At 36.3% G+C, this 16,296-nt stretch overlaps 8 protein-coding genes across 9 annotated transcripts; 3 read left to right on the forward strand and 5 right to left on the reverse strand.

The window, feature by feature from the left end:
* Nucleotides 1–1,288: 1,288 nt before the first annotated feature.
* Pfdn2 (prefoldin 2) lies at nt 1,289–2,223 on the reverse strand. The gene is made up of 2 exons (XM_017618138.1): nt 1,998–2,223; nt 1,289–1,912 (listed from the first exon to the last, which is right to left on the reverse strand). The coding sequence occupies exons 1-2, from the start codon at nt 2,126–2,128 to the stop codon at nt 1,612–1,614; spliced, it is 432 nt and encodes a 143-aa protein (XP_017473627.1). The 5' UTR covers nt 2,129–2,223; the 3' UTR covers nt 1,289–1,611.
* Nucleotides 2,224–2,364: 141 nt separating this feature from the next.
* Nucleotides 2,365–3,026, forward strand: ghi (ghiberti). Its single transcript, XM_017618139.1, has 2 exons — nt 2,365–2,800; nt 2,861–3,026. The coding sequence occupies exons 1-2, from the start codon at nt 2,701–2,703 to the stop codon at nt 2,992–2,994; spliced, it is 234 nt and encodes a 77-aa protein (XP_017473628.1). The 5' UTR covers nt 2,365–2,700; the 3' UTR covers nt 2,995–3,026.
* A 199-nt stretch (nt 3,027–3,225) lies between these two features.
* On the reverse strand, nt 3,226–5,343 carry LOC108364453 (germinal-center associated nuclear protein). The gene is made up of 7 exons (XM_017618137.1): nt 5,238–5,343; nt 5,140–5,179; nt 4,890–5,063; nt 4,673–4,834; nt 4,399–4,620; nt 4,186–4,326; nt 3,226–4,130 (listed from the first exon to the last, which is right to left on the reverse strand). Exons 1-7 carry the CDS (start codon nt 5,254–5,256, stop codon nt 3,851–3,853), a joined length of 1,038 nt encoding a protein of 345 aa, XP_017473626.1. The 5' UTR covers nt 5,257–5,343; the 3' UTR covers nt 3,226–3,850.
* Nucleotides 5,344–5,572: 229 nt separating this feature from the next.
* On the forward strand, nt 5,573–6,483 carry Blos2 (biogenesis of lysosome-related organelles complex 1 subunit 2). 2 transcript variants are annotated; one of them, XM_017618142.1, is made up of 3 exons: nt 5,573–5,729; nt 5,790–6,150; nt 6,211–6,483. In XM_017618142.1, exons 2-3 carry the CDS (start codon nt 5,812–5,814, stop codon nt 6,349–6,351), a joined length of 480 nt encoding a protein of 159 aa, XP_017473631.1. In that variant the 5' UTR covers nt 5,573–5,729; nt 5,790–5,811; the 3' UTR covers nt 6,352–6,483. The 2 variants fall into 2 exon arrangements, with proteins under 2 accessions (XP_017473631.1, XP_017473630.1); XM_017618141.1 differs by having other exon boundaries at nt 5,576–6,150.
* On the reverse strand, nt 6,149–6,899 carry LOC108364458 (immediate early response 3-interacting protein 1). The gene is made up of 3 exons (XM_017618144.1): nt 6,677–6,899; nt 6,525–6,626; nt 6,149–6,469 (listed from the first exon to the last, which is right to left on the reverse strand). The coding sequence occupies exons 1-3, from the start codon at nt 6,762–6,764 to the stop codon at nt 6,414–6,416; spliced, it is 246 nt and encodes an 81-aa protein (XP_017473633.1). The 5' UTR covers nt 6,765–6,899; the 3' UTR covers nt 6,149–6,413.
* A 1,186-nt stretch (nt 6,900–8,085) lies between these two features.
* LOC108364457 (uncharacterized) lies at nt 8,086–8,899 on the reverse strand. The gene is made up of 2 exons (XM_017618143.1): nt 8,558–8,899; nt 8,086–8,388 (listed from the first exon to the last, which is right to left on the reverse strand). Exons 1-2 carry the CDS (start codon nt 8,828–8,830, stop codon nt 8,224–8,226), a joined length of 438 nt encoding a protein of 145 aa, XP_017473632.1. The 5' UTR covers nt 8,831–8,899; the 3' UTR covers nt 8,086–8,223.
* Nucleotides 8,900–11,960: 3,061 nt separating this feature from the next.
* LOC108364460 (nurim homolog) lies at nt 11,961–13,171 on the forward strand. Its single transcript, XM_017618146.1, has 3 exons — nt 11,961–12,392; nt 12,493–12,663; nt 12,723–13,171. The coding sequence occupies exons 1-3, from the start codon at nt 12,066–12,068 to the stop codon at nt 12,984–12,986; spliced, it is 762 nt and encodes a 253-aa protein (XP_017473635.1). The 5' UTR covers nt 11,961–12,065; the 3' UTR covers nt 12,987–13,171.
* Nucleotides 13,045–14,311, reverse strand: LOC108364459 (nudC domain-containing protein 3). Its single transcript, XM_017618145.1, has 3 exons — nt 14,119–14,311; nt 13,502–14,058; nt 13,045–13,433 (listed from the first exon to the last, which is right to left on the reverse strand). The coding sequence occupies exons 1-3, from the start codon at nt 14,217–14,219 to the stop codon at nt 13,153–13,155; spliced, it is 939 nt and encodes a 312-aa protein (XP_017473634.1). The 5' UTR covers nt 14,220–14,311; the 3' UTR covers nt 13,045–13,152.
* Nucleotides 14,312–16,296: the final 1,985 nt, after the last annotated feature.

Here is a 16,296-nt window from a genome sequence, read left to right on the forward strand (position 1 = left end):
GTCGGATCTAGCTCTCGTTCCCGGCGCATACAACTGAGATTGCGAACAAAGTACAGAGCCGTAGCAAAGTCCTCAATTTCCCAATTCGGCAGTACTTGGGCAAAGACAAAGAAACGGTGTTGCAAACATACAAGGCAATTGGCCGTCCGGTTGTAAATTATGCAGTGCCTGTGTGCTCGCCGGGGACAATTGGTTCGCAGTGGACGAAACTACAGACATGCCACAATACAACACCCCGGAGAACAACGGGGTGCCTTCTGATGTCACATCCACAGTGAAGCCGAAATTCTACCAGTAAGGGGCACAACATCATTCTCAGCAAGCAGTTCCTAGTAGGGTGCTACAGATGTCAGCACTCGAACTTGCTTGAGCTGAAGGACCAGGTCCAGCACTACGCACAACACCCCTGGGATAAGGACTGTACAGACAGGCTATTAACGGCATTTACAAACTCCAGTCGAGTGAATGCCGTCATCCGTGGCAATCACTACCTGCGAACGAGAGTCAGCTTCAACTGCCACGAGATACCCGTGTAACTCTGGCCCAACTCGCCTCCCAACATCCCCCATGACACCAAGCACCTCTTCACATGCCCACTCAATCCAACGCAACTAACATGCCTCTCCCTCTGGTTCTACCTAATAGAAATATCAAGTTTCCTTGGCCTACCGTTAGTTGAGCCTGCGGACAATTAAGGGCTAAGTAAGCCCTTACAACAATAACAACTGTGTCTTTAATACATTATTTTTGAGTGAAAACAGAAGACAATCATAACAAAAATCCCGACAAAATATAAAAATCGCGCAATATTTTAATTATAATTTTTTTTTGTCGATTTCTTGTGTGGATTGTGTCTTGTCGGGATTATGTATGGTCGGGATTTAGTCGTGTCTGGATTATGTCTTTCGGGGTTCTGTATTTCGGTATTTTGTATATCAGGATTTCATTATACACCCAAAAGTCCCATATAATTATTATGAAAAGACGTAAATAATTTTCATCTTTAAATAATCGTCCCGCGAGGCAAAAAAATATATTTCTTATAAATTATTATACAAAGGCGAAAAAAATTTTCTTTAAAACAAGGTGACGTTTTTGATCCCAAATATGTATTAGGATAATAACTATTTTGGGTCTGATATAAAGTGGTGCTTTTTTAAGTGAAGTAAGAAAAAATCGTGGGGTTGGTTAGAATATCAATTTAGCATTAAGTGTTCAGCTGGCCTGTTGTTCTCCTTATTATAACTACCTTTGGAAATTTTAAATATATATTTATACTGAGGAATAGGGGATTATAAATTATATTTGTTATTCATGAAAATTATTTTTAATTTAAAAGTTTTTAATTAAATATACACGTTCATTTTTACTCAATGCATGTGTTTATTTCCTCCCGTCCATTTTTTAAATTATGATGGGAGCAAGTTTAGTTTCAATTAATCGAAAGAAAACTTATCTTTGCAATGGAACTTCATCTTACTACCGAATCAAAATGCAGTTTTTATCTTTTTCTTATTTGTGAACGCCCACTGTATCATTCGGTGGACGATAGTTGGCAGGGCAGAGCACCTCATATTGATTGCCCGCATCACAGAGTTACCCCAAATTTCATTAATTCGACACTAAAACATTTCGATTTTCCGATTTTTTCTCTTCCTCTTCACTCTTTGGTGTTTCATTGGACATTTGCTCTCCCCGAATCTTAATATTGTGTTGTTCTTTAAATTTATTGATCTGTTGTCCTTTAGCGGTGAGGTCTTCGTTTACGCGTGTGATTGTTTTCTCGATGAAGTCTTTGTTTTCAATTAACTGCGGTAGAACATCCTTAACAGTTCGCTCTGCCAAGACACCACCAATCAGTCGAAAACATTTGCGCTCTGGATCCACTGTTTTGAGGGTTTCTATCACAGTTCTAAAAGAAATTCAATTAGGCATATGTACTGGAATTGATTTGATAGCGAATTGAAAACCATTTGAGGTTATGTTGTCATACATACTTGTGTTCTTTCAAATCCATCTCCAGCGTATTTAAATTGTTTACAAGGTTTCGTTGTTCATTTCTGAGCTGCTGGAACTCTCCAATAATCTTCTCGTTCAATTTGGCTTCCTTGGCTTGCTCGCTGGCCATTGTTTTCTGTGATTTTATTAACAGATGCACGAAAAACAGCAATCTTCCTCGGCAAATTCGCGTCTGGTAGTGATTACTAATTTCAGCAAAATATTTGACAGTGCGAATTGGCCCCAACAGTGATGAAAAGTGGAGTCAATCAAGGCGAATTTATACAAGGTGGTGTTACCGGAGCGGCTGATTTCATGTCTACCATCAGCGCTAGCCATAATATCTAAAAAGTAGAACGTCAGTATAGGCCAACCCTAAAGCTGCGTTTACATTACTCTGGAAAAATCGCTCGTGTAAATAGTGATTCAAAAATCGCTTGCCTCAAAGTAGACAGCAAGTGAACTTTTGCAGGTGATTATCGCCCGTCAAATAATCGTATCATGTAAAAGCAGCTTAAACCGAAGGTAAGGCGAATTCAAAAAATAATCTATCTGGTAGCGCCTTTAGAAATCGCCGCTAAATAGGCGAATTTTGTCATTGGATTCCGTGTTATCAATTTATAATTAATAATTTATTGTTGAGTTATAAAAACTTGATTTTTTATATTTAGTGATTCAGAGCATCTACGCGGAACGCTTAAAATGCTACAAAACGTGATTGACTTCTGCAATTACTGGTGGTTCCGATATCTTATGGTCACAGAGCTATATATGGTCGAAAAATGGGAACGGGTTACAATTCGTAAGCTATCTTTTACCATATGCCATGATAATAAATATTAATCCAAATCGATTTCAACAGATGTGATTTTTGCAATACTCTTTTGCCTATTTTGGTACTTTAACTATTCAGTGCTTTTATCGTTTACGGGTAGTGTACTAGGTATCACTCCTATCTCCAGCGTTGTGGACCAACACGGTAGCAAAATTGTGTAACTATAGCAGTTCCATGATTGGAGGCAACTGCTGGCAATCACTGACGGAAAAATAGCGCATATACATACATACCTAGGCACAGAAAAATAATTTAACTCGTAGTCAAGAAATCACTTCTTTATCAGAATACTGCATTCAAAAGGTTCGACATATAACGAATGAGAATCCCGTATCCTACCAGTGACGCCAAGCCAGTAGGCCGCTTTCATTGTCATAGAAAGGGACAAAAAGTAAATTTCCATATAAACTTTTATTGACTTTCCAATGCTTATCAAATAGTTAAAGCTGAATTTATCTAACAAATATTTAGTTGTTTGTAACACATTCATGTTATTAATCAAAACGCGTAAATGCCCCGTAACCGTGTAAACTCGTAAATAAACTGGTTTTCCGTACAAAATTGAGCAAGTTTGCGAGGCTTACTTGGTTTCGCGACATTTACGCCCATAAATGAATTGCCCTATTATTTATTATGCAGAAATGGAAAAGTATCTAATCCAATATAACAAAACAGCAGCACACTTCAGTTCGGAGATAAGTTTAAATACAAACTTCTAAAAGTATTATTATCAATGGAACTCGCATTATAGAATATGTTACTAATTATATGTATATTATAGCATCTTGTTTATGAGAATTTACGTAAGCTCTTGCAAGTTAAACTGAATTACCACTATCCAATTTTAAGTACACTTAAATGAATGTACATTCATTCGGATAATATATTATTGCGTGACATTGCAAATGTATATGCAGAATCATGATTATGTTTAAAATAAACAATAAAGCACTTTGTAAACGCCTAATTGTAGTTCTTACAAATTTTATTATTCACATACCAATGTACATGCATGCGCTAAAGACATTTTAAGAGCAAAATCTCGGGCAAGTATATTTTATCAATTTCTTTTTCAACAAAACCTTCATGTCTCTCTTTCAGCACAGCAGCATTCAAATTAAAATCTGACTTTAAAAAATGCATACTTGCCTTGTCTTCACTTACATGTATATTATAGTATTTACAATCAGCTAATAAATCATCTATATGCTCATGTATTACAAGCTTGCTTAAGAAAATAGCAGGTACCACCAGTTGTCTACTGGTATATGCGTGTGCAAATACTAAGTACACCTTGCTGTAAAATGAAAAATATGTAACGATTTACATTATGATAAATATTCAATATATACCGCCTTAGTATTTGCAACTTCAAAGCCGCTATTGCACTTAAAATATGTGGAAGCTTCTGTATTCCGGAAAGGACTCTATAGAAATTTCCTTGATGATAGCTTATAGCTATTTTATATGCTAAATCGAATGTTTCGCTTTTTCTAAAATTTCAATTAGAAATACATTTATGTTAATGCTATGTAGGTTTTTGTACATTTGCATCCAAAATTTACCTTACTTCCTGTGGAATACTCAATGCACGATTTAGCGCGTCTATCGTTCCTAAATTGAAGAGAAGATATATCGCCTCAACAAAATTACGCTTTCTTAACTCGTTTAATTTCATACTGTTCACATTGATATCATCGTAGCAACATAGAGCGCGTTTCAAGCACTCCTGCAGGTGTTGATTGCAAATTTTCGTATCAAAATTATCTATTTGATCTTCACAAAGTCTAAAAACTACAGAAAGTAATGAAGTGTTTTTGGCAAAGAGAATGCATATACCTGTAACGACTATAAGCCAAAAACATGACCATTGGTTCAAGTAACTTCAAAGTTTGGCGTTCATTGTACTGCTGCATTACCACCTCCTGTCGAACTGCGCGCAAGCGATCGAATATGAAATCGTAAGCAAAGTTATACGGCCTTCGTTTGTCTAAGATTATACTAGAAACAACATCACATAAGCAGATACGAAAAAGCCTCCCGAAACCGGACTTACTCTTTTAATAAGTATTCCACAGTTTTTTGCAAGCATCGTTCTGTGCGTAAATCCTTAGCTCTGGGTGCCCTCACGCCAGCAGCTGACCGAGCAAAAGATTTCACCAGCTTTCCTGGAACATTTTTCTCGCCGTTTTTCCATTCATAAAAATGTAGAAGTCTCTCCTTAATTCGACTATGATTAGAGGGATATACAAGTAAATATTTTTAGCAGTTCTCAGCTTGGATACAATTCCATAAATCGCACTTACAGTTTTGCTTCTACTTCTGGGCAAAGTAAGTCGCAAGTTCCTAAATGAGAAAAATTGTTGCCGGTACTAAAAAGAGATTATAAAATATACAATCCTACCTGTAATACTGTTGGACATTGATATTTACGTAGTTTGTAATTTTTTTGATATGCAGACGACCAAAGGGATAATTCAATAAATTTGTTGTTGTAATTTTTGTTTTTGCTCAACCCGATGCAAGGCGAATTATACAAGGTGGTGTTCAAGGCGAATTCATAAATTGTACCAAGGCGAATTTATATAAGGTGGTGTTCAATGCGAATTTATACAAGGTGGTGTTGATGGCGAATTTAGATTTTCGCCGAGGTACGTCTTAATGTCAAAATGATGTGTTTGTTGTAAAATGAATTCGCATTATTTACAACAAACACATCATTTTGACAGTCAGTAGTGTCGCGGCTAAAATTTAATTCGCCAACAACACCACCTTGTATTAATTCGCCTTGTTCATGAACACTACCTTGTTAAATTCGCCTTGAATAGGATGTTCAAGAGCTAAAAAATATTTTTTTTACTGGCAATTTGTTTACTACTGTCCTGAAGGCGATTTGGTATAATCTTCCGATTAAAAAGAAAACGATCAATATTTAAGTAAATTACACCGCCTTTAGTAATCTTTATTCTCTGTTTGTAATGGCAAACAAAACAGAATACAATGACGACACAACTGCTGCCCAAATACAGGATCAAAACGCCTTGCTGGATTCGCCTATTCGTGGTCCCACACTCTCAACAAGTACATCAAGTTTCGAAGCTTTAGATCCACATGATCCCAACTTGAGCAAGCTTGCAACAAAAATGTTTCGAAAAACAGAGGAATATATATGCAACGAACTTAATGCACCTCTCGAAGACTACAAACTATTGGAGGAAATGAATAAAGCTACGGTGGCCAAGTATTCGGATATGCACCAAATAGCTGAGAATTTAAACGTATCTACAAACGAATTAAGCATAAAGTTTCAGCAACTGGTATTTGTAAACGAATTTAATGTTTAAACTATTCTAACGAACACATTTCCATTCTCCAAGGTTCCCCTCATGAAACAAATCGATGAAATATCGGATACAGTTGACAAATTGGAGGCTGCCGCCTATAAATTAGATGCTTATAGCATTGCTCTTGAAAACCGTGTGAAATCAGTCCTTCAGCGGAAATCAACAATGCATTAAAACTTTTTTCATTTAATATAACATTTTAGATGTACGTAGTAAAATTAATGTAAAGTTCTCCCCTATCCAAGTATCAATTTGATGAGTATGGCAAGAATGTTGAGGAATATAAGTGGTACTAGAAAGAAAATGTGAAAATGAACTTTGTGTGATCAAAGTTTGCGAAAACTTACTTTTTGCCACGGTACGAATTGAGCGGATCAAGTTAAGAACCTGTGCCTTCGCCGTAGGTTGTCCGAAATCTTGCATATTGGCCGCTTGCGCACCCCAGCCAACTAAAAGAAAGATTCAATCAAAATTAACACGTCAGTTGAGATTTACTCACATTTCGCAAGAAAGCGCTCCTCATGTAACACACACACTGCATTTAAGCACAGTAAAGATGCCTCGACAAGAGTCCATAAAGTAAACATTTTGTTAATAAAATTAACTTTGGAAAACGATGACAACGTATTGCGAATTCGCTATTCCAAAATGTCCCAAAATCGGGAGTTACCAGACTTTTAAAATTTGGGCCTGTGTCAATTGATAGTGTGGCGAATAATGCGGCAACGCGAAGCGAACAACGAGAAAATGGCAGAATGTTCGAATGAATAGTCGATGTTCAGACACGGGAACTTTTGTTGCGGCAACTGGAAGCTTGTAGGGGACAGAGCGACGAGGAAAGGGGACGGGTACAAGTTCTCGTTCTCGGGCAGCGTTGCCAAATAAATTTCAATTGGGTCATTCCATTGAAAGGAGGAAAACGACATAAATTTAAGTATGCCCTATCTATCTGTATTATCATTACATAGTGTAAGATCTATGACTTCCCTACGGTTTTTTTTTTTTTTAACAAAGGTATGTTCTGAACTACAATCTATCGTTAGATTAGTGGTTAAGAGGTAGTTGAAATAGAGGCCTCGACTATTGATCGGGGAGCTCGAACCCACTGCACGCGGTGAACGTTAGCATCGCCTCTGATAAGAACCAAGCCTGTGCTTTATCCGTCCATCAGTCTGCGAAACAGAGATTGCGGAGGTTCATCAGCGTCATAGGTCATGCAAAAGGAAGCCAGCGCATTCTACTTTGCCATTACAAAGGTTCTAATTTTATCTCTATTTCGATCCACCAGATGCTCGAAACCTGCCGTGCCCAGGCCACATACCCTTTTGTTGTTCACCGAAGCTTCCTGGATGAGTGCTATATTGACGTCGCCTCTTCGATCCGTAGGACCCTCCGATCGGTCGTTGGAAGAGCCAGATTCATCAACTGTAGCATTCTTAAGATGCTCTCCGGTAATGACGGCGTAACCGGCACCCACGTCGTAGACCTAGGTCTGACTGGAATGTCCTTCCAGTCCAGCACTTCCCGATTTTCTCCGGCGGCATTATGCAGTGCCACCGAGCTCGAAACATCGCAAGCCATCACCTTGATGTGGCCATGGGGGAGGGATTCCAGGGTTCTCCAACGAGACGTCAAAAAATGACGTTTGCTAGAGCCGCCTGCATCCACCTCCATTGGCCCCGAGGGATGGAGCCGAGTGCTTTAAGTCGTACAGATAATTTGCTCGATGAACACTTATTATGTGTATTGACTATGAATATTGTCACTGTCACAAATTAGGAGTTTCGATTTAAAATAGGAACTTTTTCGTAAGGATTATTTTTATTTCAGGTAAATATTGCGGGTCTTTTGCGAAGGCATGCACTTTGTGCTATATAAATTTGTTGTAAATAAATTTTCCTAAAGTTATTTGAACTCATAATTTTGTATTGTAATAAAAGTGAATGTCTCTATTCAATAATTAGTAGATTTTTTTCGCCAAAATGATATGATTTCGTCGTAGAGCAGGTTTCCTGACTGAATAGCCATAAAATGCTTCTGCGAAATCTATTTTTGATTAATCAACACCAAAAAGAATGTCCCATCCAAAGGCACCGGTTGATCAGAGAGAAAGGCGCCTCGATCGGGCATCATTTCAAACATTTCTTCTACATACAGTTTCCGTTGCTCATCCGAAGTTTCATCGATGCTGCGTATTTTATGGTCGGCGGGCTAAAGTGAGTAAAAATTTATAATTATTCAAGTAAGGAAAGTACCAAATAATGAAAGAGGAATTGAAAACACACCTCACTACTTAAATGGCATGCCAAATTAGCAAACATATTTATCATTAAGGTTTTAGCTAGCATATGTGTGTATTGTATGTGCGTATTTTACTTACCAGCAAGTATCGTAACTTTTGCAAAGGAACGTTTGGCTGCGGTACTTTATTAAAAGGTTCTGAGCTAAAAATTCCACACTTCCAACAATTGACGAAGTAATCCATAAAATCTAACCGCAATTTTAAATCCTCTAAGGATGAATTTTCCTTTTTCAACTTTCTGATCCATTCGGTAGCAATGGACTTCTCACGGAAATTCAAACGCTGAACAACACATTCTAATTCTTGTAGTAGACAATCGAATTCCTTGCTTAGCTCCCCCACTTCAGACATTGGTCAAGTTCGAGTTTCGCTGGGTATGTAATTTATGTATATATGTTTAAAAATAATAATTTAAAAATTCAAACTGATTTTCATTTACTTACATAAATACATAAATATTTGTCATTTGAATTTGAATGAAGAGTGTTGGGAAGCAAACGCTTTCAATCCACTTGCTATATTTGTACAAAGCTTGCGTACAATGGCGTAGATCGGATTGTTCATTCATGGGTAACGCTCAGATCTATACTTTTTTTGCAGTATCATATAATTTTTTATTTTTTTTGATTTCAAATATGGATACTGATTCTTTCCACAAAATATTGCACTCATACGAAAAAATATTTGACTTACATACATACATACAATCATGTGAAACAATTGAGACACGCTAGTCTAGTTAACCCTTTCAGTACAATCGTCCAATATATTGGACAAACTTTTTTTGTACTTAAAGCTCTTTTTTTCTTAAATAAGAGCTTTTGTTTTAAAAATGACAGTTGTTTTGAGAAAAGTATATTATTCTTATGTATCGTATTTCTTTTATTGTATGTATTTTCGGGATGCAGTTGACCGTGATTTTTCACAAAAGAGAAAAGTGTCACAAAAAACGATATTGAGTAGTGTAATATGTATGAACAAATTCATGTTTTTTCGGTGGAATTTATATCCGAAAAAAGTGTTAAATATTTTTCTCAGTTTTGAAAAAGGAAAAAAGAAAAATTATTGATATCACTTTCCTGTTTACAAATCTAGAGTAGCACTGTCCAATATAATGGACGCTGAATAACGGTAAAACTAAGATTTTTACAAAATTTTTGATGGTATTTTTGAAATCAATGGCCAAAAAGTAGCCGGTAAACAAATTTTCCGAATTTTAGTATCAGCGGCCGATTTTTTGCTCCGAGAGGGTTAATAATATAATACCACCATATAAATACAGACTTCAAGCTCTGTAAAGGAATTCATGAAATTTTCACATACTTTTAATTATAATTTTTATAAAAATTCGAAGTATCCAGTTTTGTATTTTATAAAATTATAATAATAAATTGCTAAGAATTCGTCTTAATATTTGATAATTTCCGGTGTTATTTTTTCTTCCATACAAAAAAAAATATGTCGAGCTTAGCAACATTATATGGAAGGAAATGCGTGACGCTGTAAGCAAACCAAAAAACCAAAAATAAACTTAAAGCTAGTGAATCGTCGTTATTCAACTTTGTAGAATTTTTTCTTAATCTTGTACAAAGTTAGAAATATGGATTTTGGTGGCTTTTGTTAGGCCGTATCATTTTGTTGCGAGGGTATAAAACAGGCACACATGGTACCAGAAATTCCTTTATTTTATTGAAAAACTGCTTTAAAAAAGACTGATAGATAGAGATACTGCGCAACGGAATTTTTTAGCAGGATTATTCAGTTTTTCGTCCCAAAAAAGGCACGAGCGTTATTCATTGGTAACACAGTATATACAGTAATACACCTTTTTGAGTATTCCTCGGGGTAGATTTTTTGATAAAGAGAAGGAGCATGAATTTTGCTGATTCAGAGTTGCATACAAAATTACTGTGGTATGAAAGGGAGCAACAACCGTACTATGGCAGAGTGGCACAGGTAGTTTTGCAAACAAACACTTTTCTTATAATTTTAGAAATAACCGCTATTTATTTTCCAATATTCAGATATCCAGCTTGTAGCCACAGGAAGTGGCATATGAGGCTCACTTAAATCTACTCATCATGTTGGAACAGCTCCGGGTAATGGACCATTGGATGTGTTGGCTGAACTTATGACCTGAATTTATACGGTAGCAATTCATAGCAATTGCTATTGTATGTGTGTATGGTTAACATTTGTGACATTGTACACTTTGATGTTAAGTATTTTTGAGGAGTTCCGCTCAAACTTGGGTGTGCTTAATGAGCGGTCTGGGCGGATGCGGTGGCAGGCATTGGAGTCTCTTTGCATATAGACTCATATTCGGAAAGTAAGAATTTTCTTTGATAAATTCGTGAGAATACGATGTGAGTCTCCAGTTTATAGAAACACAAGCGTTAATTATGTACTTAACTATTGATATTATTCTTAATTAAGCATTGGTACTATATTTAACCTATATTTTGTTCAAAAATAACACAATCATATATATTTTATCCTCGGAAAGACCTTTTTCTAATCATGAGGAAAAATTCCCCACAGTAGTGTTGCCGTGCGCGCAAAACGAAAACTCTGCACACAACCCAAAAGTCCCTTGGGGACCAATTGTTGAAAAACTGCGAAAAACTTTATTACTGTATACTACACCGTAATGGGTAACATCGAGACTGATGCCACAAATCAGAGCAGAAACTAAAGCAGTGTTTGCATTGTTCAACTTTGCGTTCAACTCAACGCAGGGGTGCACGAAAAAAAGTTAAATGGCTAAAGCCGTTCAACCAAATGTTGAATGTAAATTTAAACAATACAAACACATTTTAACGGCAAATATTTTGATATTTTTAGCCATTAAACTTTTTCCGTGCAACCCTGCGTTGAGTTGAACGCAAATGTCAACGAAAATCTCTTCTCTGTGCCGCCATGATAACGTTTTTCTGCTATAATAAGCAATTTAAATATAATTTAACTTAATATTTTATTATACCCGAGCACACTTGTGCATAAGGGTATTACAACTTTGTTCACATAACGGTGAAGTGAAGAAGAAGTGTTTTTCTTGCACATGGAAAAGTATATCGACTAGCCTACAACAATATCAACATATAACAAAAAACTCGTTCAAAAACTTACAAACAAAGTTTGTCTCTTTATCAAACGATGTTGGTGTATAAATGCATAGATTTCATGAAAATTACACCTTGACAGTTTGCCAGGTGGTCGCTTTTGCTACGAACACATAAAAAGCAAATGAACACAATAGACGAGGTAAGAATGAAACGTAACTAGCCATATGAGTTAAATAATAAACAATTTTATCCAATTGTTTACCAAGGTGCATTCATGTAAGAATGCGGGTAAACTGATACATTAAGCAATTTATCCCTTTATCACTTTTTATGAACGCCCCTATTAATGCAGATTACTTGATTATCGAATTTTTACCATCGATTAAAAAGCGACAACTGTAACGGGAACACGGCAACTCTATCAAAATCGAAATAGCTTGTGGTTTGTTTACATTTTTCATTGCGCTGGATAACATCGTACTCGTAGTATTTAAACAAAATATTAATTTAGATTTTGAATCATGGCATCTGTAAAACAATTACTGGTTTTTATGCTATCGTTGGTCGCTTTTGCGTATACATTTTATGTTGTAGGATCTTTGATGTTTTTCTTGTCGCGTCCTAGAAACGTTCCGAAAATATATGTTTGGGTGTTTAACTTGCTGGACAACAAGTCTCGCTTGGAGACAAGTTACGGACCAATGCTGTTTGACACTCTCTACATAATTGGATTTATATTACAACATAGTTGTATGAAATCTGACCTTGTAAAAAGTATTTTGGACAAAGTTGGATTGGCCGCAGCAGAACGCTCAATATACTGTCTTACGTCATCGTTAAGTTTACATGTATGCATGATATCATACGCTTATCTATTTTTGTTATTTATGTTAATCCATGCATATGTATATATATATGTATCTATTTGTTTACAAATTTTGTACGCAGTACCTTATACGACATTGGTTGCCTGCTCAATCCATAGTCCTTTGGCAGGTGGATGTGGCGTCTAGTTATGTGTTGTGGTGGACATTTTCTTTAGTACATGGATTTGCTTGGATGATAATATATGGAGGCAGTATTATAATGGATCTGCCAGAAATATTGGGAGTGAAGCAGGTATTGGCCATAGCTTTATGATGGGTTAAAAATTATACTCACATTTTTAACCATTTTAGGCTTATTATGACTTGAAGGATTACGCGCAGCCAATCGCATACAAATCGTTCAGATTGCGCCATTTGTACAGCCATGTACGACATCCATCATTTGTTGGCTTAAGCGTAATCTTGTGGGCCACAAACCTTATGACCATAGATAGATTCTTGTTGGCATTGCTACTGACGACTTATATGTTCCTTGCTTGGTCAACCGATCGTAATGACGTAGTTTATCAACGCAACCAGTTTCAACGCAAAGTACAGGAGCTCAAAAACGATTAATGAGGAGATCGCACACATATCCTACGACATATTCGATTAAAGTAGTCTCGAGCACAAATTCATTATTTCTATCACATCTATTTATAATCATAATCTTACAAGACTTAATATAGTATTTATGCACATTTACGTTTTTATACTAACAAAATAAAGGTCTCTGATATAATTAGCTGAATTTAACCATAGATGCATCAAACGGCTGTCCTTTGAATGGTGATCCTTCTGCATCCCATGCTGTGCGTAATCGCTCAATAGTGCTTCCACCGTCAGTTGTCACATGTTCTGTATTTAAACTGTCCTGCTCCATTTGCTGAACTCGCAATTTTTGTATTGCCGCTTGTGAGTCTTCGGGTAATTCATCTATGTATCGTTCACAATCTATTTTCTTGGAATCTAACGAATCTTCTGTGGTGAAGAACTTTTCCCACCATATTTCTTTATTTTTATCTGAAATATTTATTACCTTTATTAAACAATTTATTCAAATATAAACACTACTTATGTTCGCTACTTACCTAAACTTATTGTTAGTTTTCCTTCTGTTATAGTCCACACAGCATCGTTGTGCTTAAATCGGTTGCTAATCTGACCATTTATGAGAATTTCGGCGGGATTAGCTCGACTCCGCACGGAAATCAGATCAGGCTTTATATCAATGCATATCGATTTAGCACTATTTAATTCTGCTGGCAATTTAACATGTAGTTCCACTTCACTCAATGTCTGCGACCAACAGTACTTTGCAAAGCATGAGCCGTTCTTGTAGTCTGTGGGTACAAACTCAGAGTTTTGCGATTTCTTTTGTGTTTCCTTAGTGTTGATGTCTATTGCTGGGTGCATTGAATTTGAAGCCTCTTCGGAATCCATCTGTACTTCATCCGTCTCTACTTCAACTTCTTCCACGGCTGGTGGCGCAAACATGCCATCAACTTCCGTGCTTTCAGCCGTCAGATTGTTCAACTTACATTCTGGATCATAGCGTTGCATAGCACCGAAAAGAATTTGCTCACGCAAACCTTTAGCAAAACCAATTTTCTCATTTGGGTCCTTTTTAATATAGTAAAAGTCGGTACTAAAAAAATAAAAGGATTTAAATTTTATATTAGTTTGTCAGCTGTGAATGTAAGCTTACTTTCTTCGCAGGAATCCAAAAACGGCATCAAGAAACCCAGTTACTGTTTTTCTTTGCTGTAGAATTTCCATAAATATTGCGTCTGTGCGTAAGCAATCCATTGTAGACTCGTTTTTTAGATGTGTTTTGGAATACGTGAATCTTTTATACAAAAGTGACGAACAACGTGAAGTGTTCGATTTTTTGGGTAAATAAAAATATTAACTGCGAGTGTTGCCAGGGTCATCCTATTACAAGCTGGGATTTCCCATACAACAGTTAAAGCTCAGTTAGTCTAGATTTAACTTAATTTAACTTACCGTAAGAAATCATCGATTATTACTCAACACGTCAACTTAAGCCAAGAGCGGAAATATTTTGTTTTTGTATTTTCTTCTTTAGCTGTTTAACAATTCGCCGCCTAGAATGCCACATCAAAAAATTGCATGCAAACAAAAATGTTTGCTTTCATTTATTTTTAAGAAATAAAAAAACGACTGTCTGGCAAGCCTGATTCTCTCACCGCTCTCAATTTCCGCAAGGCCGTAACTTAAGAACCTAAAATTTACAGGTTCTTAAGTTTCTTACGGTAAGTTAAGTTTTAACTAACCGCCAACACAGTTTCTCATATAACAGTTTAGCCATAATATTAAGTTAAGTTAAGTTACGGAAATTAAGTCTAGACTAACTGAGCTTTTACTCGCCTGGAGAAACTGAAACGTATTTTCTTTTAGCAAAGAACGTAAAATTTCTTTATACTTTGGTACCTTATTAAGTATGTGCCACTGATTTAAAAAAAATATATAGTTTATTCTTTAACAACCAATTTATCAATGCAAGTTCGGTTCTATTCTGTTATCCCCACCCTACCAAATGTGCTCAAAAATTATTATGAATTGCTTAGAGCGTGTGTGAATCGGCAACAAAGTTCGCGGCAAGTAAATTTTTGACAACTATGAGGTGAATAAAATTTCAGTAGCTCATGAGGCTAGTGAAATTTTTGACAAATGCATAGAAAATTTTGACAATCGCAAAGATTGTTGATGTGTGTAATTTTTCTTTAAATAATAGCTTAAATTGATGAATTGCAATCAACGATGGTAGATGTTTTCTTAAAATATTAATTTCACTTCAATTTGTAATATTTTATTCCGCATAAATCTGCGGTTATCAAAAATTTACTGCTGTCAAAAAATATTTAATTTCACACAGCAGATTGGCAAAACTGTCTCACCATAGTAAAAGTATTATTCAACAGCTTTCCCCATAGAACTTTGTTATCGATTCACACATGCCCTTAGCAGAAAAAATCTGTTAACTGTTTCCAAAAAGAGTTCTCCTCGAAAAGAGTGCGGGCAGGGTAGTTTGAATTGAACCGATGAGGGCTATTTTTCTGAAGCGCGGCCGAAGACCACCATTTGCAAAACTGTGTACACAAAATAATAAAAAAAATCTCATTAAAAAGCATGGTGAAATTATGCCAGGTGTGGTAATAAAACAGCTTTCTCGCTCTATTTTCCTAGTTTTCTTGACGTTCGGCTATCTTATAGAATTTTTTTCAAGCAAATTTTAAAATTAGATAGTGCCAAATCTTTTTTCTCGCTCTTATTACTATACCTGGTATCATTTCAGAATGATTAAAAGTTGAAAATCTTATGCAATTGCTTTTCACACTGCAGAAAAAAATGTTTGGAAACTCATCATAACAATTTTTTTCAAATGGAATGGAAAAAAGACTAACCGCCGTGTACACCCTGCAAATTTTCACCCGTTCATCGTAACTAAATAATGCAGCATGCTCTTAGGCGTACTCATCATGCCCGTGCTGGTATATGGCTCTTGTAGTATTCGAGAAAAAGATATTGCGAAAGATTTACCGAAGGCGATGGAACGATGAGCTGTATGAGTATGGACATAGAGCAGCGAATTAAAATAGCTCCGACGGGTTGGAACCCGCTGGTGGGAACAGAGGAAGAGAGAGACCCCCACTGCGTTAGAAAGACCAAGTATAGAGAGACTTGGCTTCACTTGGCATTTCCAATTGGCGTCCGTGGGCTCAGAAGAGAAACGACTGGCGTGCTTTTTTGAACTCGGCTAAAATCGCTTAGACGGTGATATAAAAATCCATAAGATTTGAAAAAATTTCCCAATCCAAAAACAAGCCAATGACAAAACTCAACGGCTGACTATTGTCTTTGC

This window comes from Rhagoletis zephyria, unplaced genomic scaffold (genome assembly GCF_001687245.7).
Source record: "Rhagoletis zephyria isolate East Lansing unplaced genomic scaffold, Rhagoletis_zephyria_1.1 Rzeph_scaffold_01561, whole genome shotgun sequence".
NCBI lineage: Eukaryota > Metazoa > Arthropoda > Insecta > Diptera > Tephritidae > Rhagoletis > Rhagoletis zephyria.